Source organism: Petromyzon marinus, chromosome 6 (genome assembly GCF_048934315.1).
Source record: "Petromyzon marinus isolate PM22_M1 ecotype Great Lakes invasive population chromosome 6, UKy_Petmar_22M1.pri1.0, whole genome shotgun sequence".
Taxonomy (NCBI): domain Eukaryota; kingdom Metazoa; phylum Chordata; class Hyperoartia; order Petromyzontiformes; family Petromyzontidae; genus Petromyzon; species Petromyzon marinus.
This window is the reverse complement of record NC_133672.1, coordinates 215476-241001: the sequence shown is the minus strand read 5'-3', so window position 1 is coordinate 241001 and position 25526 is coordinate 215476. Positions and strand designations below refer to the sequence as shown.

Below are 25526 nucleotides of genomic sequence, written 5' to 3'. Positions count from 1 at the left end.
TGGCAACGCAAGCAAGCATCGCCTGCATCGCTCGCATCACTCGCTCATCGCGCATACATGCCCCATCGCCAGGCGCACGCTGCTGCTGCTGCCGTCACCGTGCGTAGAACTGCACTGAGCGACCAACCCGGCCAGGGGCCTCGGCGGTGCAGCGAGCGGCTCGTGATCGGAGGGTCGCAAGTTCAAATCCTGGTTGGGAGTTCACTCGGCCCCATCAATCTCTCTGAGATCGATACATTGAGTACCACTCTGCACGGAAGTCAACAGTGGTTGTCCTATGGATAGACTCGTCCCCACTTTAGAAAAGCAGAATGTCTACCGCTAGTTCAGGGCTTTAAACGGAAGATGAGCACTGCCTCGGCATTCGTTTGAGCAGCAATCACTTTGACTTTGAGTGGGCGAGCAAAGGTTGCGACTGCCATTGACCCCGAAGTCGGAGCAGGACACGAACGATCGAACGAACAATCCAGCGTCTTTCTCAGCCCCAAGGGATGGCGTGGGGGGGAGTGGGGGTGCTTGGCATCGTTTGCTGGGAGACGCAAGGACGGGAGGCTCCATGCGAGGGCATTGGTGGGTGGTTGAATCGTTGGGAAGACACTGACTGCATTCAACCGCTCTCAATTAATGCCGTGTGGTAATTGTGGAAGTTGTCGGCCTTGTGAAAGTAAATCCCCAGTTGCTCAAACCCTCCGTGGTGGCAGAAGAGGTGTTTATTTTCTCTACTGTAGACTATTTTTCTTGGGGGTGCTGTTTGGCTGCTGCTTCTGTGTGCTGCGTTCTTCTATCGGCAACATTTTGTATTTTCCTACTCTCAACCTTCTGCTTGCGAGCCACTCACTATCACGAAGTGACTTCCTGTGTAAACATGTTTTTAAATGCATGGCCTCTTGACGAATCCATGGGCCTTGTGTTGTATACAGTTTCTATTTCACCTTCCTTGAGGGTTTAGTAAGGGTGCTCTGTATTAAATAATACATTTGTTCCTGACTTTTTTTCATCTTATCTCAGCGATGTTCCAATTTTGCCATCTGGGCATAGGATGAAAAAAGCTACATTTTGCAGAAACATCGTAGGAACTGGTCTGAATAGTATGGTGTGCCGGCATGTACCGAGACACCTTGCCCATTACACGTGGCAATAAAAGTGAACTCTCTTGGTCTGGATATGGTGATCCCATTGTGCGGTCTTTGTTGACCGGTTAAAACAACGCATTTTCTTGTTGTGCTGGGTTTTGCCATAATTTACAGATGCTTTAAATTGAATCATTGACTGGACTCTCATCCTCAACTCAACTATTCATGCTGAAGAAACTGGCCTCATCGCAAGCAGTTGCCTGGGTTCGAACCTAATATTTAATTGGTGCTGGGCTCGGTGCTCTCGCAGTCAGAGCCCTCCTGGGCCATCTGGAAAATGCATGGAAAGTTATTGTTCGGATAACTTCCTTCTCAATAACAATAAAAAATATACCAATAGGAAGTTGTCAGGTGTGAGGCAATACAAGTCTCTGACTTTTCTTTGCTTTTAGGACAAAGCATTCCACTAATATACCACTTCCAGCTGAGGTCACTTTGACTTGTATCGACACGGTCCATGTATTGGCTGCAGATCCCGAGTTGATGCCAGGCATACAGGCAGCCTGGAGACTTAGTGGCAACGATCAAAGCACAAGGGGAATTGTGTTCTCTGTGTGTGTGGTCATTAATTAACCACAGGTTTATTTAATTACACATGGAAATCGGAATCAGATTGTTGGTTACTGGTGTTCTTGAGAAATAAATAGAGAGTAGACTTGGATGGTTGGGGTATTAGATTTATTTTGTTTAATCAGGTGAGAAGAGTCTCATTTGGGTATTTGTGACATCATAATATGCAATTCAGAGGATGATGGAGATTTGAGCCACGCGGACTCACGCGGAGACCCATCTTGAAACGACGGGCAAATGGGGAAAGTCTCTCAAATCCCTCCCAAGCGAGGCTCGTTCATGCCAAACGATTACCGTTGTGTAAAGCTGTTACTTCAGCAGCGCTGCTTTGGCGGTGGAGTTGTGCTGATGCGAGGTCTAGAACGGGCACGGCCAGAGCGTCTGCTTGGATGCAGCAATGCTGCGATTTCCGAGAGGCAGCCGAGGCACCGGCGATTGCGGCCAGAACTTGCTGCTGTGTCGGAACTCTTCCGGTTATATTTATACTCACCGGGGCGGCAGGTGCTGTTTGTCTGTGTCCGCATGAGCGGGGATGTGTGGGGAGCAGTAGTGTAGCAGTTGGCGCACTGCCTTTCAGTCTGGATGTGGTTTTAGCCTCGCCACAACTACCTCGTGTGCTATGGTGAACTTAATAGGTGCTCAGGAACAGAATTTGCCCCAACAGTCTATGTAGGCTGTAGGGGGTCTTTGTGAATGTGTGTATGTGTCTCGCCCTATTCCGATTCACCTCTTGCTATGGCATTCCCTATGCACCTCGCAGCGAAACAATATTCCCCAGGAGGACTGCTAATTATAGACCCGCATTTAATTACTTTTATTGAGCTAAATTTTCTGCCATAATGAGATTCCTCCACCATTGTTAGCCATGCAATGTGTTTGTGTGTGTGTTTTAGGGTGTGAGTGTGTACACATGTGAGGAGTGGTAGTGTAGTGGTTAGCACGCTGCACAATGAACCCGGTGACCCAAGTTTGATTCCTGCTCACGGCCATAACCAGTGACGAATATGTGAACTGGTGCTGGATATCCCCTAGGTATTCTGGGCATTAAATGAGTAGTTAGTGCATTTTGTCGAGAGCATCAGCACTGGTAGAAGAGGTGCTGGCCACCCACTTCCTAATGTGGTGTAGCAGCCGTCATAGGTGCTCGCAAACAGGACTTGCCCCAACACTGCTAAAGCAATACAGGGGATCTTTGTCTATGCTTTTCAAAGGCTATGGCAAATAGTTTCAACAATCCATGAGGCTATAGACTGGAGGGACTTTGTCTTTTTGTCTGCAGGTGTGTTGGTGTTTCTGTGCATGCATTTGTTGTAAAGCATTGGTATTATTTTTTACAATGCTGCTGTTATGATTCCAGTTCTTCCCATTCAATACTAGGCCACACGTTTAAAAATATAATTAACAAAATAATCCTAAAATTAGCACCCAGTGCAGTCTTGTTTGCCTGAGACGGGCAGGCAGAATGGGCAGCTGCACTTCTGTCCCGGCCACGCGTTTGGACTTTCTAGTCTTAATAGGCGCTCGCTAAACATCCCACACTTAAAAGAGCGCATGTGTGTGCGTCTGTCCTTGTGTGCGGCCTGCAGCCGTGGGCCGGCAGGGCCTCGTGTCCCTGCCCTCGCGGCCGTCCATCGGGAACGGAGCGAACACCCCGAGGAAGGCCACGCCGCCCTCCTCTTACTCCCCAACGCCAGCCAAGCTCCTGGGGGCCAACTCCAACTTGGGCAAGGGGTGAGCGGCGAGGGGACGGGGGGGCACATTCCGCACGGCGACACTCCTCACCTTCGTCAGCACCACGGGCAGCATGATGGGCACGTCTCCGTGTGGTGCAGCATCTGGAGACACGATCTCACTCGAATATGAATTGTTGAGTGCCGCACCGCGTCATCGACTCTGCCTGCGAACGCGCGCACAGTCGTGGCGCGCGTTTCGGATTTTCCAACAAAACACAATGACGAATCCCACTTGGGCGGCAGCCACCGCCGGCTCTCGTTGCCATAGCGACGCTCATAATGACGCTGGCGGTTGGTGACCCCGCATGGGGAGGTCGCGTCTGGGTTGGCACGGGGGCAGAGTAAGTGCAGCGGTGCAGTCGTTTACTTGAAACGTGTCAGGCAGCCAGCGACGAACAGCACGACAAGGTTTTTGTAAGATCTTGGGGAAAAATACACTATGGGAGTGTATTATGTATGTTTAACTTATTTTGCACTGTACGTAACCAACCGTGCTAATTGGAGGTGTGGAGAAGGATAGTGAATTCCAAAGTGGAGCAGTACACAAGAAGAGGCAGAAAGTGAAGTGCTGTGACCTGCGGCGTGGTGAACACGGCTTGGCAGAGAAGAATTGTTCCATCTGGGGCTCCGGCTCCTCGCATGGGTGGACAACTGAGTCAAGTTTACTGTAACCAGTAACCATGGTAGTGGTGATAGGAGAGAGATATGGAGGCAGCTGACCGGTGAGCAAGTGATTACATTGGTGAGTGCTGGATCTCTAGGGTGAGGGGGGAGGTTGGGGCGATGGTGAGTCTGCTGAGGATGGGGATCACGGTTCAGGAATGTGTGCACAGCCTTTGCACAACAAGACAACCCCATAAAGAGGGTGTAGCCACATTACCTAGCAGCCATTCGGTTTCACTTCCCTTAACCTAGGAGAGAACGTGTATCATAATGATGCTCGGTCACCTTTGCCCCTTTCTATTCCCCCATGAATGCTCTGTAGTCGGGTGGAAGTTGTGCAGTGGATGGCTGTTAGGCTGCAGGCAAATCATCTATGGTTTTGAATCGAACTAGGACCCATATAGAACTGAGAGAGTCCTCGTCTATGAACATTTAGCAGTTAACCAACATTGGTTCGAGCAATCCTGTCTCTGCTGCTGATGAGACACTGAATGTTTAAACCAGTCCACACAGGTGTGTGGACTTTTGAGAGTCATCTTCTCGTGTGCACGAGTTACTCCTGTTTCCTCCTCCTTGTAAAAAGTCAATGATTCCCTGCTCAAATTAGCCTTGAGGCAGTGCTTCTCTTGTTACAGCACTGAGCCAGTGGTGTAAATTCCACATTTGTATGGTGGGGGCGAGTCTGTCCATATTAGTTTAACCATTATTGGCTTGCCCACAAAGTGGTCCTTGTTTTATCGATCCTGTATGGATGATGGGCAGAGTCAACGCCCTACCAGGACTAGAACTCTCGACCACCACGAGCTGCTTCCCATTCCGCCCAGGCATGGAGCAGCCACCGGGCCGGACCACTGGAGATGCACTTAGCATGGAATTGGCCAAGCATCCCCATGCAGGACCCTTGTGAAATCGGGTTGTGAGACTCGGTTAGGCATTCCTGGATTAATTAATGACTTGAGGCCAGTATGGACGGTGAGCGCAGTATAAATGGGGGCATGCGTAGCACACCTCTAGGAAGGGCCATACTCCGCTTGGCTTTGCCAACTTGTTCCGGAGAAATAGTCGAGATTTTTTAAATTGTTTTATTTAACTCTTAGCAACCAGCTACTGAACCGCCGTCAGCTGCCACGCTCGCTGTGTGTCCTCCCCTCAGCTTTGGCTGCCGGAGAAATATAATACCACAGTGAGTGTGCGCATGTGTTTATGTATTGGACGGAATTATTGAAGGCTCAGTGGGTGTGTTTAAGTTGCCAGCTTTGGCTGAGGTTCCCGTACCTGGCCCATACCTGTCCCACACTTGTCCCGCACACGTAAACATGTACACTTGTGCACGCTCGCACACACACTATGCACATACATATGCTTACGCACATGTAAACACTCGCACACATACACACATGTACCTACACATGTACACGCATACGAACGCACCTACACACACCAACACACGTAAATACATACACCCACATTCGCACCAATGCATGCACAACAACAACAACCGCCATTCGCCACTAAGTGGCGGTGACGTCATCACGACACTTGTGCCAGGCCATGTGCACCTTGAGGCCACGTGAAGTGTCGAACGCCCGCTGGCAGGAGGTCACGGGGCAGACCCAAGTGCCACGGGTCGACTGACTAAGATGACTGAGATGACTGGCTGATGCACCACCTGTGCCCCCTACTGTGCCAACCAGTTGTACTTTAGCCACCCGGCGCTCCGCTCGTTGTTGTGAGCGTCGCTCCTCCGCCCTCCGTTGTTGTTGGAGGGCGACTGCCTCCAACTGCCCAGTAGCATCCTTCAGGAGCCTCCTCCACAGAGGCCGATCTTGACACCACTGGTACCAGTCATCGGCAAGTCCACTCAACTCCACGTCCTCCTGTACCACATCACTCCATCTCTTCTCTAGCCCGTGCCGCGCCCATTTAGCCCCCTCGATCCGGCCGAACAAATGCTGTTTCGGCATGCAGTGGCTGGGCATGCAGGCTACATGACCCAGCACACACACACCCTCACATATGCTTACGCTCGCCCGGTAGCAAGCGGAGCAGCTCCATGGAGCGGTTGCCGTCCAGCGTGCGTCGCGACGGCTCGGAGACGCGGGGGCTGCGTGGGCGTGCCGCCTCCACCACCAGCTGCTCGAGCAAGAAGCCCGGCGACAGGTAGCGCCCCACCCACGCTCCCGGCAGGCTCAACCACCACGCACGGCGGGCTGCAAACCCGCCGCTCCTTTCCTCGGCCAGCCCTGCCCACTCGCGCGCTATCTCCCCGCACGCACGGTCGTGAGTGGCCCCTTCCTGATGTTGGCACCTCCTGCCACGCAGTTGGCCCCGCTCCCTGCCCATGTCGTGCCTCAAGCGCGAGGCGAGAACGTTATACACCCGAGATATAAAAAATTCAGATTTTCACAAATGTTGATGGACAGCGGGGACAGACTTTCTGAAATTGGAACTGTTCCAGCCAAACTGCCACCTCTCATGCGCTTAAGATGCTACTATTCACGAAGCACCTTCACATTAACTGATTTCGCTGCTTCATCTCCTCAGTGGATGTTCATTTCCTTGGTTGCTCCTCTTATCATTCTTGAACATCGGCCATCGTCCCTTCTAGCTGTGACGTGTTCTGCCCAAGCCCATTCACTTATTATAATCATAGTTTGGATGATGTCTCTGACCTGCGCATGTTCTTTACTCCAAGTGTTCCTATCTTTGTCTCTCACTGTAATCGTTGATATTTGTTTCTCTCTGTTTCTTTACACAATGCTAATTTTTTGTTCTATAATTTTCATTTATGACCACGTTTGTGAACCGCGTGCCAGAACAGGGACTAATATGAACCGTTTAAAATCGTTCACCTTCAGGCACCAATTGCTGCATTGCCTCTGCCTTCATAAACTCTATGAATCACAATTCTCATGCTCATCCTCAAAACTAATGTGCAAAATGGAATCCTGTTCAGTATGTTACTATAGATTAGCATGGCACTAGAGAGATGACTCAAGCGCTTGCCTCTTTCATCTCTCTCCTTCCCCTCCCCATATGGCTCCTATTCAGCAAACCCAAGGACCCCGTGTACAACTACGGTGAGTGAGTGATGCGCGAACACCAGCAGGGGGGCAGCACTGGGAGGAGAGATGGAGAAACAGAGGCTTGGGAAACTAAAGCAAAGAGGAGTGTGACGATTGTTGGTCTGGAACCAAGACCCTGGGGATATCTGGCTCAAAATAGGCCCAGATTAACAACAACTCTGGCGTTTTTTGGCAAAGGGCATTTCTGGTGTTATTTAAAGGGCGGAGGTGACTCATCGGCCATTCATCCCCTCCCCCTGCCCCGGCCTCGCCGTCTCCCTGAGAAAAATCCACTGCCCCCTTCTTGCACCTCGATCGTAACGTGTGGCTCCAAGTCTGGCTCTGATCAACGCTAACCGGAGCCCGGTGATTGTTCCTTCGCTGACACATTAGGGGTGTGGGGGGGCGGGGTAATTGCCGCCAGTCTCCGGTGCGTAGAGGAGGGTTTGACCGCTGTGACGCATCGTCCCATGTCTTGCCGAGTCTCTCTTCTCTTAGGCGCCCTGTGCGAGTTTAGCAGAGCTGCCTGAATTGTCGTCAATTTGCCCGTTTCCGTTTCGCCTTTTGTGATCAGTGACGTTGGCTAATGGAGTGTTTGGCGGCCATATGGTGCTGCTATTTTATTTTTCTGTACTTGTTCAACGCCATTTTTGCTAAGACCCATATCTAACAGAGGGTCCTTGTTGATAAACATCTGGCAGTTCACCAGCTTACCGACTTTGTTGATGAGACACTGAATGTTGAAGTTGGTCCAGAGTTTGCTTGTATTACCAATGCTGCTGAAATGATGCTCTCTCAGAAGGTCGTGTGGCTGATGGCATGTGTAAAAAAATACTTGTATATTTTTACGTGGAGGGAGATCTGAAAGAAGCATCTTGCCATCTTGTTTTAAAAAGGATACAAAATCAGCACTCGCATTCATTTGTGGTCCTGAGACGATGGTGGAAATTACACTTTCCTTTGAGGGCCTATCTCTACATAGGATACACTCTATTGAATTCCCACAAGGTGGTACAATTCTCGTTTTACCAATCTCATAGGATGCTCTGAAGCAACCCCCTATGCCAGTTTTAACTAAATTTTTTTTTTTTAAAACATGTGCTCCTACCACACAGCCAGCCAGTCAGTTATGAAATGTATTTTAATAATGATAAATCTTTCGTGTTGTTTTCTGACAACAGATAAGTATATTTCATGCCATCTCAGTTTATGATTTTTTCTCATGCATTTTTCGCGGTTTCATGTTTTGTTCAATTTCAGAAGACGTTTAAAGTTGTTTGTTGGCGCTTAGCATATCAGCAGTGGCACTATCTTCTCCACAGAGGAGGGATACGTGAAGATGTATCTGCGTGGCCGCCCCATCACCATGTACCTGCCACAGGACATGGTAGAGGATTACCGGCTCGACACAAAGCTGGAGCCGCCTGCTGAGAAACTAAAACTCAACTGGGTGTATCCACTCTGGCTCGGGAGAGACCTGGGAGACTGTGGAGGGACCTGGGATCCGGTAGATGGATCTGTGTGGGATGGGAGGGATCTGTCAGATAATCCACAGGTCAAGGAGGCAGTATGAAGGATCTGGGAAGCAATGGAATGGGTCTAAGGGTTATGAGAGGGATCTGGGAATCATTGGAGGATTGTTAGGGCCCATAAAAGGGTCCGTCCTGGGTAGGCCCATCCCACAAAGGTTACGCGGCAGGGTCGGTGACGAGGCCCTTGTTTGAGGCTCGATGTTGAAAAAGTGTGACGTCCTTGACGGCGGCCGGGGCTTAGCTATGGCTACCGTGGCAAAGACTGCCGCAACAACCTGTACCTGCTGCCCACCGGGGAGATGGTGTACTTCATCGCCTCTGTCGTGGTGCTCTACAGCCCCGAGGAGGGAAACCAACGGCACTACCTAGAGCACAACGACGACGTCAAGTGGTGAGGCTGTCGAGTGCGAGTCATCGTCGCCCCGTTGTGTGTCCGTGTGTATGTGTGTACGCGTGCGTACGTGCTGGATTACGATTGGCGTGTGTGTACATGCGTGTGTGGGAGTCATCCAAGTTACCTGGGTCTGTCCCGTGACCTCACGCCAGTGAGCCTTCGACACTTCACCTAGCCTCAAGGTACACTTAGCCTGGCAGAAGCACTGTGGTGATGTCACTGCCACTTAGTGGCAAATGGCTGTTGTGAGAAATGGTGTGTGGAGTGATACCGCAGTGATTAGCGTGCTGCACTACGAACCCAGCAACCTGAGTTCACTTCTGCTCATAACTGACATCGGTGACGAATATCTGAACCGGTCCTGGGCCTCGCCTAGGTTAACTCCGCTTCAACTGAGTATCCGGTGCAGTATGTAAACATCGCCACTAAGGAGACAGGTGGCCGGGCATGGTGCTGGCCACCCACCCCTTCGTCTGCCATGTCGGTCTTCAATAGGCGCTCACTAACAGCACCTGCCCCAATGGTCTGTTAAGGCTTTATGGGGGATCTTTGTCTTTGTTGTGGTCTCAGTCCTCCTTCGTTGCCAATACATTGTGTTGTTGGCCTGTGCGCTGTTGCACGCTGTATGCTTGTTTTTCCTACAAGTATTAAATTAGCTTCACAATGTTTTACTCCTCACCACTCCTCTGCCTGTGTCTGCCCCCAGCCTCGCCATACACCCTGACCGCATCACCATCGCCACGGGACAGGTGGTGGGGACGGGCAAGGATGGCAAGGTGAGGTGCGCCGTGTTGCCTCGTGCCGCTCCAGCCCAGTTGCAACCAAGCGCTCCGCTCCGTGTTGCAGCAACAGATCTACACATACAGCCAGCCATCTTGTCAGTCCAGTACTGGATGAGGGCCTCCCCATGCCGTGCGGGTCGCGATGTTTTTTTACCATACTCTACCGCGCCGGTTAGGGTGGGGATCGTGAAGGTGGAGAGCATACCAACGGGAGCAGAGCATAGAAGTGCAGTACAATCCCGGGTAGCTGCTACTCTATTCTCCACTGTCCACCACGAAGCCCCACAGCCCCCGATGACAGCCTGCTGTCACCCATCCCATTACTAACTAGGCCCCTAGCTGCTTTGCACCCTGGACACTGTCGCAAAGGAGGCATCCAAACTGGAGGGATTTAGCATGGGGAAATAAAATAAGTAGCACGTCCCAGATCTGTTGCGATTGGGCACATTCCAGGTGTTTTGGTCATCGTAGCCATTGCCATTTAAGCGCAAATCACTCGTTTGGGATAATCACAAATGGTAATTGTTGCCACCTACTGGCAGACAATTGCCCGCTCATAAGGCCAGGTGCCCAAGCCATCTTGTGGCGCACGGGGCCAGCTGCCACTGGGGGGCACCATTTCAAATGTGCTGAGGGTGGGATGCCATTCGAGTCGCTTGTCGCGTGTAAAGTGCTGCCAGACGACCCGGCATCACGGGCGCTCTTCTCAAACGAACTATGCCCATCGTGTCACCGGGTGTGACTTTGTGTGTCTCCTTTCTCTCCCCCCATCTCCATTCTCTCGTCTTTTCGCTCCCCCGCTGGCGCCGGCAGACTCTGCCGGCTCACGTGCGCGTGTGGGACTCGGTGAGCCTCAAGACGCTGCACGTGATCGGCACCGGCGTGTTTGAGCGAGGCATCCTCTGCCTAGCCTTCTCCAAAACGGTGAGATTCCAGTTTCTTTTGTTTTAACCAGGAGAGAGATCCTGAGACCAGGAGAAGAGTCTCACTTCGAAGAGTGACTGATTTATCTGGGTCACTAAAATGGCAAAAGCAATAACATAAAAAAACAAGTGCGAAAATTAAGCAAATAGATATGGGGGTAAAAAAACTTTGCGTTACGGAATAAATGAAAAGAGTGCACAAGTAAAAATCTACATATATATGTTTTCTTGTAACGAACGTTGGCCTGGACAAATTACTTTTTAAAACAGTAAAGTTAAGTTACAGACACATCAACATGGATTCAGGGTATACTGAATACATGTGTGCATGTCAAATATATGCGTGTGTGTTAATGTTTTTAGAGTAGAAAGTCTATCGATTGGAGTGTGAGGAGCAATGGTACGGTGGTTAATGCATTGCGCTACAAACCCAGCGACCTGAATTCGATTCATACTCACTGGTAACATCAGTCACAAATATCTGAACTGGTCCTGGGGCTCCCCTAGTTTGACTCCGTCTTGATGGCCTGGTGCAGTCTGTAAACATCAGCACAGGCTTGGTTGCTGGCTACCCAGCTACTCATGTGCCGTGCTGGCCTCCGGAGGTGCTTGGTAGACACGGTGCTTGCCCCAACATTCTGAAAGTGTCGAAACAGGGTGTTTTTGTTTTGTCTCGACGGCGTGCAGAACTGCGGCCTGCTGTGTGCGGTGGACGATGGGAACGAGCACGTGCTGTCCGTGTGGGACTGGCAGCAGGGCAACAAGCTAGCCGACATCAAGGTAGGGGTGCAGCGACACGGACCAGTCATCGGCCAACCATTCGGCCAGTCCATCAGTCAGTGAGATTATCAGTAAATCACTAAATCAGTCATTTGTTCTGTCGGTGGATTAATCGGTTCGTTTTGAGTGTTTCATGCAGTCAATGAGATCAGTAAATGAAAAAATCGTTCCGGAAATAAATAAACAAGCAGACAATACACCATCATATTAAAAAGAAAAATATTTTTTACACATACCATCAGCCACACGATCTTCTGGGAGTGCATAACTGTCGTAGCATTGGTTGAGCAACAAGCAAACGCTACGGATGAGACAGGACTGTCAATACCGGTCCGGAGTCGGGTGTGCTTTATCCAATTTGAGATGAGCCCCAGATGATTATAGGCCAGGGCCCTCCGTTAGGTGTGGGTCCAGCTCACTGAAAGCCGCATTCAGGCACAGAACTTTGCTGGTTTCCGGCACCGTGTCTTCGTCTCGATATCTGTACTCAGAGCCAGCCAGTCAGCAACCCATTCACACCGTTGTAACGAGAACGCCTCTCCCTGTCGCCCCCCCCACCTCTCACCCTGCTCCCCTTCCCCCACCGCAGTGCTCTAACGAAGCCGTGTTCGCTGCCGACTTCCACCCCATGGACCCCAGAGCCATCGTGACGTGCGGAAAATCCCACGTGCACTTCTGGACGCTGGAGGGCAACTCGCTGTCAAAAAAGCAGGGCATCTTCGAGGTGCCACTTGTTCCCCACCCCTTGTTTTGGAATCTTAAGGAGAAGTAATAACGTAATATAAATGTATTTATCTTCTTGAATTATTTTTCGATTTACTCTAACGCGGTTGCTTTTATCGCTCTGATTTCTATTTGCTTCATTGTTGTATTTTTGCGTGCTTGCTTTTGTCATTTTGGTTCCCTAGGTCACTCTTGCACATGAAACACTCGTCCTGGTCTCTTGGGGTTTTTCCTGGTTCAAGAAAATAAACTTGAACCTTGAACTTGAAATCTTCCCACCCACCCGTACTCCACCCTCCCCTGAATCCCTGCGTAGCTGGCGGGAGGCCGCCTGTAGGATGCCTGTAGCGTTCGCTATGCCAGGTATCCCTAGGCATTGACGCTAACTGGTGATCCTCATTACCAACACGCATAAGAGATATTTTAGAAAAAATGTTTTGTCTATTGCTGGGTGAGGGCTTGCCCATGTCCTACAGGTCGTGAGAGATTTTGATCATACTTCTCCTGGCTGTTTAGTGTGGCTTGGTGAAGGATGGGCCCAGGACTGGTTCAGATATCACTTGTCACCGATTTAGCCACGGATGGGAAATGAACTCCAGTCACTGAGTTCATACCAATGAGTTAGTAAAGATGAGGAGCACGGTCGTTGAAGCGTACAAATACAGGACAATGTGGATTTTGCTGCACCACCTTCTGCCGCCCACAACGTAGCCCTGCCTGCGTATGGCCGTCGCCCACTCTGGCCCTGGACAGGCTCAAGCCTGCGATGCTTCTGAGATCTGACGAGCTCAGGCGCATTGCGTGTACTTTGGTCACAGGAACCAACAAAAATAATAATAATCAGCAGTCGAAATGTAAATGGGGAAGTGCAACTCTGAAACCTGTCCGTGTTGCGGAAACATTGCAGCGTAGGAATAGGAGTTGTCTTGAATAGTGCCGGTCCACACGCTTGTGCCAGTGTGACATGCCGGCATATCCTAGAACATTTCCACCACTGCCAATAATGAAATACAAAGAGGGTTACAAGAGGTGGTCGCTATTGTGTGGCTGGGTGGTGCTGTGGTTGGAGCCTGAGACTCTCCCACTCTGGTTTGGCATTCATACCCTGTAACGAACGTTGGCCTCGACTAGGTCTGACATTTCCTCTGAGGTCAATTTAATTTGGAGAGACTTTTCCCGTGAATGTGGACTTTTTAACCGCCGACTCAGGAGCGCTAGAGTGAGATGACGCTGCGTGTCACTCGTTTGAGCGGAGTGACTCTATGGCATGACTCTCTGCGTCGGTGTGACGCGCGCAGAAGCACGACAAGCCCAAGTACGTGCTGTGTGTGACGTTTGCGGAGAACGGCGATGCCATCACGGGAGACTCCAGTGGAAACATCTTCGTCTGGGGACGAGGTAGCGTTCGCCAGGTCCACCTCGCTGTGGCTTCAAATGCTCGTGTGTCGTCTTAAGCGCTCGCCCATTGCTTACCAAACCCATGGCACAACACTTAACCTGTAGCCTCAAACACTTTCACCTAATCTCAACCAACCACCAGATAGCTGAGGAAGGACCGTCTGTTAGAGATTAAATATGGGTCCAAGTTAATAGTGGAGAATTTTTTTTTTACAACGTAAATACACAGCCAATTCACTTACTGTAGCATCAAGCACTTGTACACACCGGTAACCCCCAATCACTCACCTGCGACAACTAATAGTTTTGGAAAAAAAATGGAAAAAACCTATTCTCATATTTTGGTACTGGATGTTCACCCCGAGCTCTCATTACTCTGATAGTGCATTGTCTTTGTGCTGTACGCCTTGTGGCGTCCTCTGGTCTAACACCGTTTGAAACGAGGCTCAAAAGAAAGCTGTCCCTGGTGTGGACCAATCAGTTTCAAAGACAATGCATATATTATCAGAGTGTTTTTCATAATAAAGGTTCTTGGGTTAGATCGCGTTTATTTATAAATGTGTCGTAACCCTCCACCACCCGACACGGCCAATCAGCAAAAAAAAAAAAAGTGTCACGTTGACAAAAGACAAATAATTCACTACTTCAGCCCACCGGTGTGTTGAAGAGCTGATCCACATGTACAGTTTGAGTACGACGTTTCGCTGGTAAATACTTCCAGCATCATCGGGCAATTCGCCAGAATGGTGACAATGCACTATCGCCAGAATGGTGAATTGCCCGATGATGCTGGAAGTATTTACCAGCGAAACGTCGTACTCAAACTGTAAATGTGGATCAGCTCTTCAACACACCGGTGGGCTGAAGTAGTGAATTATTTGTCTTTTGTCAACGTGACACTTTTTTTTTGCTGATTGGCCGTGTCGGGTGGTGGAGGGTTACGACACATTTATAAATAAACGCGATCTAACCCAAGAACCTTTATTATGAATAATATTGGTCGCGAAAGCCTACGTGTTAAACAGAGTGTTTTTGTTTGCATTGTGACCACAAGTATTGTGGTTAATGCGGACATGATTCCTTGTAAAAGGTTTTTTTTTATTGCCAGAAAAAAAAGGGGAAAAAACCTATTCTCAACGAATATTTGTCTCGCGTACTTGCAATTCATGACAATCACTTATCATCCACCAACAATTACGTGTAACGTGACACTTCCTCTAGCACAACAAACACCCTTCCTCACGTCTTCAATTATCATGGAACATTTTTCCAGGCCCCCCCCACCGCCCCTGTTATACATGATGATGATAATTTTACTATTTCCCTTTCATTTATAATTAACATTTTTTTTATTTGGGCCAGGTAAAATCTGGTCGACATGGCCAAGCAAATGAAATTGGCACACGACATGCAAGTCTGAACGTGCCAATTATTATTTTGGCTCACTCACTGAAGAGTTGGAGAACAAATCTCACAGCCAATTTTATCAGCGATTATATACGCGAAGTTTAGCTTAGAACTGCACCAAGCGTCTTCAGGTGAGAGACCAGAACGTTGGGATGACCAGCAACACAGGTTCGGCCAGATCGGTATGCGGCCTATTCCAAACATCAATTACGAATCGTAATGTTGGCTGTCGAAATGTATACGTGTGTTATGATAGACTATGATGGTGGTAATGGTGGTCTACGTAACTCCCTGTGTCTTCTGTGCTCTGTGGTGGTGATGGTGGAGCAGGAACGAATCGCATCACACACGCCATCGTCGGTGCCCACGACGGAGGGATCTTCACGCTGTGCATGCAGCGCGATGGCACGCTCGTGTCGGGCGGCAAGGACCGGCGGCTCGTCACGTGGGACACGGCCTACCGCAAGACGGGCGAAACCGAGGTCTCACCACACATACATACACGCCACTCGCACCACACACACGACACACACCACATACATATGACACACACCACGCACGATGCTCACACTACACGCCTCACACACCAGACATGCACACCACACCCGCACCACACATATATACGACAGACCATGCACACCGAACAGCGCACAGACCACTACACGATGCAGATGGTGGTGCTGATGCTCTTACCGTTGCTGCGGCTGGTTGTGGCGGTTGCCATGGTAATGGTGATGGTGGTTGTGGTAACGGTTGCCGTCGTTGACGCGGCACTCCTCATCTCCGCTCCCCCCAGATCCCTGAGGCGTTTGGCCCGGTGCGCACGGTGGCCGAGGGCCGCGGCGACGCCGTCCTGGTGGGCACCACCCGCAACGCCGTGCTGCTGGGCTCGCTCACCGGGGACTTCACACCCGTCGTTCAGGTACTATCACCCCCATCACCCTGCCCACCAGCGCCCACCATTCCCCCCACCCCCCCTTACTCCCGGTGCTCACCAAGGGTAGCGCCACTACATTGGTACCGGCGCTCTAGCGCGTGCACACTCACACCCAGATATACCTACGCACACATTACGTGCACACGAGTGATGTGCACAACCACCACAATCAGTACAACCACCACAACCGCCGCCACCAGCCAAAACAAACACCCCCCATATGCACCTATTAAAGCTGGCATGGGACACGGTGGGGGGGGGGGGGGGTAGCTGTCCAGCACCATGCCTAGATGGTGGGGGTGGTGTGTGTCGTGGTGTGGGTGGATTGTGACCATCTCTGCCGATGCAGGGCCACACGGACGAACTGTGGGGCCTCGCTGTGCATCCTCTGAAATGCCAGTTCCTGACGTGTGCTTCAGACAAGCAGGCGATCCTGTGGGACACGTCCACGCACCAGCCCATCTGGATTAAAACTCTAGAGGTGCGACATCTACAACCGCCACTACGTTCATCATCACTCTCATTACAAACACCACTCTACCCACCACCACCATCATCATTACAGGACTTGTATGTCCCCCACCAGTAACAACCACTAAGTTCAGCGGCACTGCCCAAGCACTAGCATCACTACCACCACAAAAAATTCGTGGGCACCGCTGCTATCATCACCATCACCACCGCTGTAATCGCCACCATCATAATAATTGTTACCACAACTCTTTCCACTGTCACCACCAGTATCACCTCCATTATCACTATCATTATTACCATTATCACTATCATTATTACCATTATCACTATCATTATTACCATTATCACTTACTATTGTCAATGTCACCAACCCCCCCCCCCCCATCATTACCACCGCCACCAAAATCATTATTTATCATCACCACTATAAATGTATTTAAATAAATAAGAAGATTGTACACACATACCTGTCAACCCATACGGTTTACCCATATTCTTGTACAAGGACATTGAGTTTTTAGGTCCATATGGCATATAGCCATTTCAATAGGAGCAAAAACATGTTTTTTATTTGTGTTTCTCCCTTGTGATGGGACTTTGTAGGATGAACGTTGAGATTTATAAGGGCATGGGGTGACCAATAAGGTCTGAATTTATCTGTAATAAGGTAGACACTGATTAGGGGTTGACAGGTATGTACACACCTCCTTCACGTGTCTGTCCCTCCACATAAAAACAACAATTGTGTGCAATTTTTCCCATCCCATCATCGTTCCAGCAACGTGTGTTATATACATCCTCACTCCTACCTCCACCACTGTGCTGGCTTCACCATTATCTCCATGACCACGAACACGGTCACCCGCATCACCAACATCATTGCCGCCAACGCAGCAGTACCTCCTCGTGTGATCCGTCCTCTTCGTTGTCTCCAGGACCCGGCGCAGTCGGCTGATTTCCACCCTGCTGGGGCGGTGCTCGCCATCGGAACCTCCACGGGGCGGTGCGTGGGGGTCGGGGGGCAAGGAGCAGTGGGGGTTTTGGGGGAAGGGCTCTTCCGTGATGGGAGGAGCGGGGGAGATGGAAAAACTGGAAAATAGTCACTGGGGATTGTCGCCTTTATACAACAAATGCAAAGGTCCCCTGATAGCCTTAACAGACTGTTTGAGAAAGTACTGTTGGTGAGCACCTTTTAAGGCCAGCACTGTACACGACGGGGTGGGTGGCCAGCACCATGCCTGACTGCTTTTGTCTCCGCAGTGGCGACATTAACACGCCACACAAAGACACATTCCCGTATACATTTAACAGACTCTTGGGGCAAGTGCTTTTAGTGAGCACCTAATGAAGGCTGACACAGCACACGAGGGGGTAGGTGGCCAGCACCACACACTCAGACACCCTTAACTTTGTGTTTGTTTGTGGTGCGTGCCCATCACCAGGTGGATGGTGTTCGACGCAGAGACGCGGGACCTGGTCTCCCTTCACACAGATGGCGCAGAGCAGATCTCCGTAATGAGATACTCACCAGGTGAGATGCTTCTCAAGTAAAATGAAAAAAATTTGAAAGCGCAAAAACACATTGCTAATATAACTGCTTTTAGGTCGGGAAGCTGTCTGCCACAGCATAATCGTAACGTGCAGTGATGTGGTAATAAATTATTGTGGTTTTCCAACCATGTTTGCAAGCATTAATGCATTCACATGTCCGTTTGCCTGTAACAGTCATGATAACTGGAGTAAATATGATCCAATATAAATTACAAAGGGGTTGCCGAGAATTTGGTAATAAAAACCCAGCGTGAAACGGGTAAGCCTCTTCGGCAAGGGCGATGATGACGCCAGGTGTACGCCTCGTCCTCCCAGTGTCATCCTTAATGACGGCCTCGTGCATTGTGCCACAACGTAGTCCTATCAAGTGCCACATAATGTCTTCCTGCGCGACTTGAAACGTGACCGAATGATCGCGAATCAAATATTTCCAAGGACAAATGCACGTCGCAAAGTGTTACGTGATCCTAAGTTGATCTGCCGCTGAAGCTCCCACTTCCTTTCTTTGCAGACGGTTCCTTCCTGGCCGTGGGATCACACGACAACTTCGTCTACGTCTACAGCGTAAACGAGGGCGGCCGCAAGTACACTCGCGCCGGGAAGTGTTCGGTGAGCTCGCAGTGAGACCCGCCCAGGGAGCACCACGGCGGCTCGTGATTCCGCGCGGTGCCGCGCGTCACCATCGTGACAGTCGTGTGTTCGTGCTCAAACGTCCAGATTTGCAATCTGCTCAGATCTCTTGGCCCGGCCCATCGTCGTCAAAATGAGTACCTGTTTTTTTTACGTAAGGCCCGAGCTCCCGAGACCTAATGAGATCGGGCACGTTCGAGGGAAGTTGGTCGTGGGCTAACGTGAAGTGTTACTTATTCCACTGTCATTGATAACATCCTCATAATCACCACTATCCTCCCACCATCACTGTCATTTTTGCTATCATCATCACCGCCACATTCATCGCTATTGTTCTTGCTATTATGATTATCATCACTCGTGTGTTTGAGAATTAATCTAATATTTACAATGTACACATGGCATGCAAAGAGACACAACAAATGAGACGAAATGAGGCAAAGAATGATTATTGAATCGATATTGTTTCAATTTACGGATTTACAGATGAGGTCAAAGGAGAAAATTGTTGCACCCCATCAGGAACACACAGATCCGCTCTCTGGGTGCGACGAACCCGAATACCTGCTTCCGATTCCTAGCCACGAGCCACATCATTGACGAGTGATATCTGAACCGGTCTTCGTTCTCCCCTAGATCGACTCAGCCTTAACTGAGTACCTGGTGTGCTGTGTAAACATCAGCCCTGGAAAGACAAAGGTGCCCAGATCTAGCACTGGCCTTGGCGACCCCTCGAGCGCCGTTCTGGCCTTGATAGCTTCTTAACGGCACTGTCCCAACAACCTGAAGGCCACACAGTGATTCTTTGTCTTTGTCCACGTGTGTGTGCTCCTCCGCGGCCGCTCAGGGTCACTCCAGCTTCATCACACACCTTGACTGGTCCACGGACGGAACGTACCTCATGTCCAACTCGGGCGACTACGAGATCCTCTATTGTGAGTGCCTGCCAGGCCCCTGAGACATGCGCATGGCCGGCAGTCCCCACTGCAGCCTCTCTCCCCACCACCCACCCCCCCACACCACTGTGCGTCGTTTCTCTCTCTCCCCCCAGGGACGGCGGCCTCGTGCAAGCAGGTGACGTCCGTGGCCCCGACCCGCGATGTCGACTGGGCGACGTACACCTGCGTGCTGGGCTTCTACGTCTATGGTGAGGCCGCCTGCCTGCCTGTCTGTTTCCAAAACTGTTTTTCTGTCCATCTGTTTCTACAAGTGATCTCTGCTTGCCTGTCTGTGTGTCTGTCTGCCCACCTGTTCATCTAGCTGCCCTGCCACTTGGCTGTCTACCTGTCTGTGCCAGCTCGTGTGCCAACCTATCTGGCTAATTATCTCTGTCTACCAACCTGTCTGTATACCTGTTTGTCCTTGTGTCTACCCACCTGCCTGCGTCTACTTGCCTAATTACCTGTTGTTCCATTCGTCTCCTTGTCTATCTGTTTTGTCACTTTTGTCAGCCCACCTGTCCACCTGTCTCTTTGCTTTTGTTCCATTTTCCCTTCTCTCTCCTGCCCCAATCCCCACCTTCTCTTTCTCTTACCTCCCCGATCTCACCTCGTCGCTCGTCGTCTGCCCTCGCCTGCCCCTACCCCCGCAGGTGTCTGGTCGGACGGCTCTGACGGCACGGACATCAATGCGCTCTGCCGCTCGCACTCCCGCCGCGTCCTTGCCATTGCCGACGACTTCGGAAAAGTTCAGCTCTTCCCGTTCCCCAGCGCACAGCCGAAGGTGAGCGAGGGGCAGCCCACACACCCTCCCACTCTCCCGTAGAGCAACCCCACCAACTCCCTTACTTACACTGGCATCCATAGCAACCACACTCACATACACTGCCTCCAGTGGGATAAGTTCTGTCCAATCCTGGCCAGCTGGCTCAGAAACGTAATAAACTAAACAACAGCCGCCATTTGCGACTAAGTGGCGGTGGAATCACCACAGCACTCGTGTCAGGCTAGGTGCATTTTTAAGCTGTCATATGAAGCTTGGAAGTCTCGCTGCAGGCAGGAGGTCTTGGGACAAATCCAGGTTGCATTGGGGTTAACTGACAGATGCACCACCTGTGCAAGCCACCTTGCCGTGTTGTAGCCGCCCAGCACTCCGCTCGTTATTGTGAGCATCGCTGTGCATGAGTGACGCTCACGAGTAATGCTCCTTCACACACTGATTCCTGTCACCCTCCCACCCTTGCCCTCCTGCTGCTCTCGCCCCCTCCTGCATGGTGCCATTATGGTGGCGCAGGCTCCGAGCCACGTCTACGGAGGCCACAGCAGCCACGTGACCAACGTGCTATTCACGAGGGACGACTCACTGCTGCTCTCTACGGGCGGCAAGGACTGCAGCGTCATGCAGTGGCGTCTCAGCTGAGCCCCGGTCGAACTCGCTGGCAAAACGCGAGCGCTCCGGTCACCTCGCATGAGAAGCCAGCAAGGAGTATGTGGCGCGGGGCGCCTCCTGTGGAATGCCCCGCATGGCACCGTGCGGGAGTTCGAGGAGGCCCAGGGAATCTCTAGTGCCCGGCATGAGATGCACAGGGCACCCCCACCCATCGTCGCCTTTCGCACACGCACACGCGCGCACACGACCTGTGATGAATTATGCTTGCGCGGGGCATTGCACGGAGAGGAACAAAAACAGTGGTTGCAAAAAGTTCCTGCATTCCCCTGCTTGACGACGCCAATGCAAGCACTCCCTGCTGCACGCTGCCGTTGTGGAGCGGACTCCCTGCATGCAGGCAGCACCCTGCAGCCACACCCGCTGGCGTACACACCCCGAGTCATTTATATGGGCGTTTGCGCATGCCGAAATAACGGCGATTATCCTTTGGAAAGAGATTGGCCCTCACCATGGGAATGTGCAGCTTCTACTATGGCTCGGAGTCACCAATGGCTATGAGCACTGCCCCCAACGCTGCTGTTTGTGAGGGCAACACTTTTACCAGACTGTCTGACCGTGGTGTGTGAGGAGAAGCGTTCATTGCAAATGCAGCTGCCCGAGGTGTTAACCAGACCTCCAAACGGGGCGCTTTTGTGGGAGCTAAGCCCACGTATGGGAGATGTGGGCAGTATCACAGACCCCACTACTTCTCTGGTGTTGTGCCTGACAATAAATCAAATCGAGTCTTGTTCGATTGAACTTTGGTCTCCATGCTGAGAATCACTAAATAGTAGGGGTCTTGCTTGTAGTCATGGCTGTGGGTGCTCTCCAGGCTGTACAAAATACATTTTGATGCAGTAAATAAGAACAAGGACCTATATATATTATAATATAGTATATGTGTGTACAGCCCATTTGTCAATGCTATGCTAAATGAGAGCCATTCCTCACCACACAGCATATTTCATCATGCTGGACAGTGTGGGTTGGCAACGGCGGGCATAGACATGAGCATAGAAGTTTAGTACAGCATAACAATATATTTGCCACACTGTCCTCTTCCAATTGGAAATCCAGTGATTCACGATTTACACTCCTAATTGCCCCACTTGACGTTTGCCCGAGCTCTCCTCAGATCAACTTGGCCTAAAACGACTGTCTGGTGTGCTCAACATTTGTTCTTGGGAGAAAAAAATATGCGTTTCTAGTCACACGATCGATGTAATCCACCATGTGCCATCCCGACCTTAATAGGCGCTCGCCAACAACGCAGGGGTGGTCAGAAAAGTAAGGTGCACTCGCTACCCTAGGTGGCGTTGAGAACTGTGGAGAGCGCCTTGGTGCCTCCAGGGGAGCTAGACCCACCCAATGCAATCAACATAGGAATAGGATATCAATAGTCGTACCCAGGCCTAGTCTATATATGCAGTAAATGCTAGATTGTGTGTACCCTGGGTCTTCCTTGATAGGACCATGAATCTGGACTTAAAGCTTTCGTGACAGCAGGAATTTATATTCTTTGGGTCTTACGGTAAAGTCACGTAGATAGGTTTAAAGAAAAAAACAAAAACTACGACGTTTCGATCGCAACACAAGCAGTCGTCTTTTCATGACCCAAAGAATAGGACCATGAATGTTTCAATGGTCATGCTCCCTGTTTGAAATGCAGTGGATGGATACTGTGTAAACATATATGTCAAGTATTGTGCTGCATACTGTGTGTGTGCATATTATAAATGAATAATGTATGCAACACGATACTTTGTAAATATCACAGCCCATTGTCAATCCACTGCTGTACGAATAACTGCCCGTGCTGTAGTCTGGTCATGCGGGTTGTTTGACCATACTCAACCACACTGGGGCCGTTGGATGTAACCCAGCCCACTGGCAGCTGGGTCGATGGATTGCACAGTCATTTGTCTCTCAGCGTGCTCGGTAGTGAAGTGGGATGTGATATGGCAGTAGAGTAAGCGTGTTCATGACCTATTTGTGTGAACATTAGTCTTGCATATGTGGGGTTTCTGCAGGAACAAACCCCAATGCTAGAGCATCCTAAAAAAAAGTCTTGAGACAACATTGTACGTTATATGCTGCATATGGGTCTTTCTGTGTCGAATCATCAGGTGTAAGAAATGCCTTGTAAGTTCTGGTTACCAAGATACCGATTAAGAAAAACATCCTATAAGGAAACAGTCAATCGGGCCTCAATCCCTGCCCTACCTTGTAAATATCATGGTGGGATCATGGCTAGTGGTGAAGTGCTGATTCTTTGGGAAACCACCTCGTGTATGTATCACGTGACCGAGCTTCAGGAAACTCGGATGTGTCATAAGCCCTTGTTGATTTAACAAGGTTGAACCATGTGCGTTGCAGCATGTACATGTTTTTGACAAGGGAAGAATTCATTGAAACACAGGTCTTTCACAAGGAAGCCTTAACAGCTAATCTTTATATATGTGCAGCTTCAACATCTTCATGGAAATGCATTCAGAATGACAAATGAAGGCCATGTGGCCGTGATGGTGCAGTATAGATGTGGTAAGGTCCTAGATATGGGAGGGTGTGTTTAAATTAGGGGTCTCTGTGTGTGTGTGCGAGAGTGTTATGATCTCGGTGTATAGGGAAAATGTCATTGTATTAGAATCATTGTTGGGAGTATTGTGGTTTAAAATATACATGTGTGATAGAGTTACATATGCAGTTTTACAGGGTGAATCTCAGGGTTTACGTGTCACAGTTCCCACCAAATCTTCACTGCACTCAGCGCCGCGTTGTAATATATTGCGCCCACGAGTAATGAGCAGGCGAAACCAGTCCGTTGAAGGAGCCTCCGGTTGAGATTATCCCAAATGTGGCACGTCTGTATATCCCCGTGCACACCCACGAGGGTTCCTACCTGTCTAGAATTGACTTGGACAGTCCTGGAATTTGCATCTGTCCGGGTTTGGTCTACAGTGGAAAAGGTGGCAACCCCAACGCCCACACTATGTATGAAACATACTATACATACACACACAGGGTAAATCGTTAAACTACCCGCTATCTTTGCCGTCTTAAAAAGAGCTATAGTGTAGTCAGAAAATAAATGGTAGGGATCGCTTAGGGAGCAATAGTTGAACCCTAACATATGCCGTTGAAATCTGGACATGCAGGGCAAATACTCAAATGAGCGGTCTTCTTTCAAGCAACGGATGTTTTAAACGCGAACAGTGAAAAGCCGTCCTAGAAAAGATGGAGTTGGTGTTAGGGGCTTGAGTTAGGGCCAGTGGAAGGGCTAATGATGGTTCCTGGTTGGTTGGACAGCTATAGTAAGTTTGGGGAAGATGCTTTGCCCCCTAGTTTACTGTCCCCTTCTCTCTGCTATAGGATAAACATAACTTGCTAAGTTTTATATAAACTGAGGCTCTGAATGTGTACCCATGGTTCTCCGACACGAGTATAATGCTCGGCGGTTACTGAGAATTAAACTTGACATTTATGTTCTGGCTTCAGCACAGCGCTGCAGAGACGTGCTCAATGTTGATTCGAAGCTTTCGTGACTGCAGGAATCCATCCACTTTGGTTCTTTCGGTAAAGCCATGTAGGTATAAAAATCAATATTACGGTTGTACGTTTCAGTCATAAGACATTCAGGTCTCTTCGTTTAGTCCTGCGGCACGAAACGCACTGAGTGGGGTGTAGTTACACGAGAAGAGCTGCTGCAGTGTTTTTGGTTGTCTTTAATTCGGATAAAATTAATAAAGTTTGCTCCAGCCAACACCTGCGTTCGAGGGAGCTCTGTGCAGTCCATGTGCGCGCTTTTGCTGCAATGAAACCACTAAACAATTATGGTGACAAATTGGAAGATGATGGGATGTGGAAGATTGAGACCATGGTGCTGATTGATAATCGGATGTTTTACATATACACACATAAATAAAACATGAATTGCTGTAACGTTATGCTTTATGGTTGTTGCTGATATAATCAGTTGTCACTTTAATACAGAAATTCGTTCCATACCAGTAGCGCTAAATAAGTGAGCAGACTACGTCGCCACCATAAATCGATCCCTCCATGTATAGAATAAAAAATTATACACGCAGACGCTCATGGTTATTGTGGAGGATTCTTGGGACAATGGCCCGTCTTCACAGCACAAGTCGTGTGGTGCAATAATCCACTTGCTGATGCTGACGGATGCCACCAAAGCCCACTTCGATCCACTTGCCCCTGTGGCTCTCGATCCGTTTTCTTCATTAATATTCAGAGGGGGCCACAATCGCCGATAAGACATCAGTGTGAGGGCCGCACACATTTGAAACCATTGGGTTTGACAACATGATGATAAGGATTGACAACATGATGATAAGGTTTGACAACATGATGACAAGGTTTCACAACAACATGATAAGGTTTGACAACATGATGATAAGGTTTGACAACAACATGATAAGGTGTTTTCACGTTTTGTGTATTGTC

General features: G+C 49.8%; 1 protein-coding gene across 2 annotated transcripts in view; it reads left to right on the top strand.

The window, feature by feature from the left end:
• Positions 1 to 25001, top strand: part of LOC116939724 (echinoderm microtubule-associated protein-like 2) — a 69446-nt gene extending 44445 nt beyond the window's left edge. For both annotated transcript variants that reach the window (XM_032948486.2, XM_032948485.2), the window contains exons 3-22: positions 3290 to 3434; positions 6137 to 6259; positions 7151 to 7179; positions 8487 to 8616; positions 8938 to 9087; positions 9797 to 9866; positions 10686 to 10796; positions 11483 to 11575; positions 12165 to 12299; positions 13597 to 13696; positions 15434 to 15585; positions 15900 to 16025; positions 16390 to 16521; positions 17450 to 17517; positions 17957 to 18045; positions 18577 to 18674; positions 19543 to 19630; positions 19747 to 19842; positions 20287 to 20417; positions 20928 to 25001. In XM_032948486.2, coding sequence (XP_032804377.1) covers positions 3290 to 3434; positions 6137 to 6259; positions 7151 to 7179; positions 8487 to 8616; positions 8938 to 9087; positions 9797 to 9866; positions 10686 to 10796; positions 11483 to 11575; positions 12165 to 12299; positions 13597 to 13696; positions 15434 to 15585; positions 15900 to 16025; positions 16390 to 16521; positions 17450 to 17517; positions 17957 to 18045; positions 18577 to 18674; positions 19543 to 19630; positions 19747 to 19842; positions 20287 to 20417; positions 20928 to 21053 — 2192 coding nt within the window. In that variant the 3' untranslated portion in view covers positions 21054 to 25001. The remainder of the gene's footprint in view (positions 1 to 3289; positions 3435 to 6136; positions 6260 to 7150; positions 7180 to 8486; positions 8617 to 8937; positions 9088 to 9796; positions 9867 to 10685; positions 10797 to 11482; positions 11576 to 12164; positions 12300 to 13596; positions 13697 to 15433; positions 15586 to 15899; positions 16026 to 16389; positions 16522 to 17449; positions 17518 to 17956; positions 18046 to 18576; positions 18675 to 19542; positions 19631 to 19746; positions 19843 to 20286; positions 20418 to 20927) is intronic.
• The last annotated feature ends 525 nt before the right edge of the window (positions 25002 to 25526 follow it).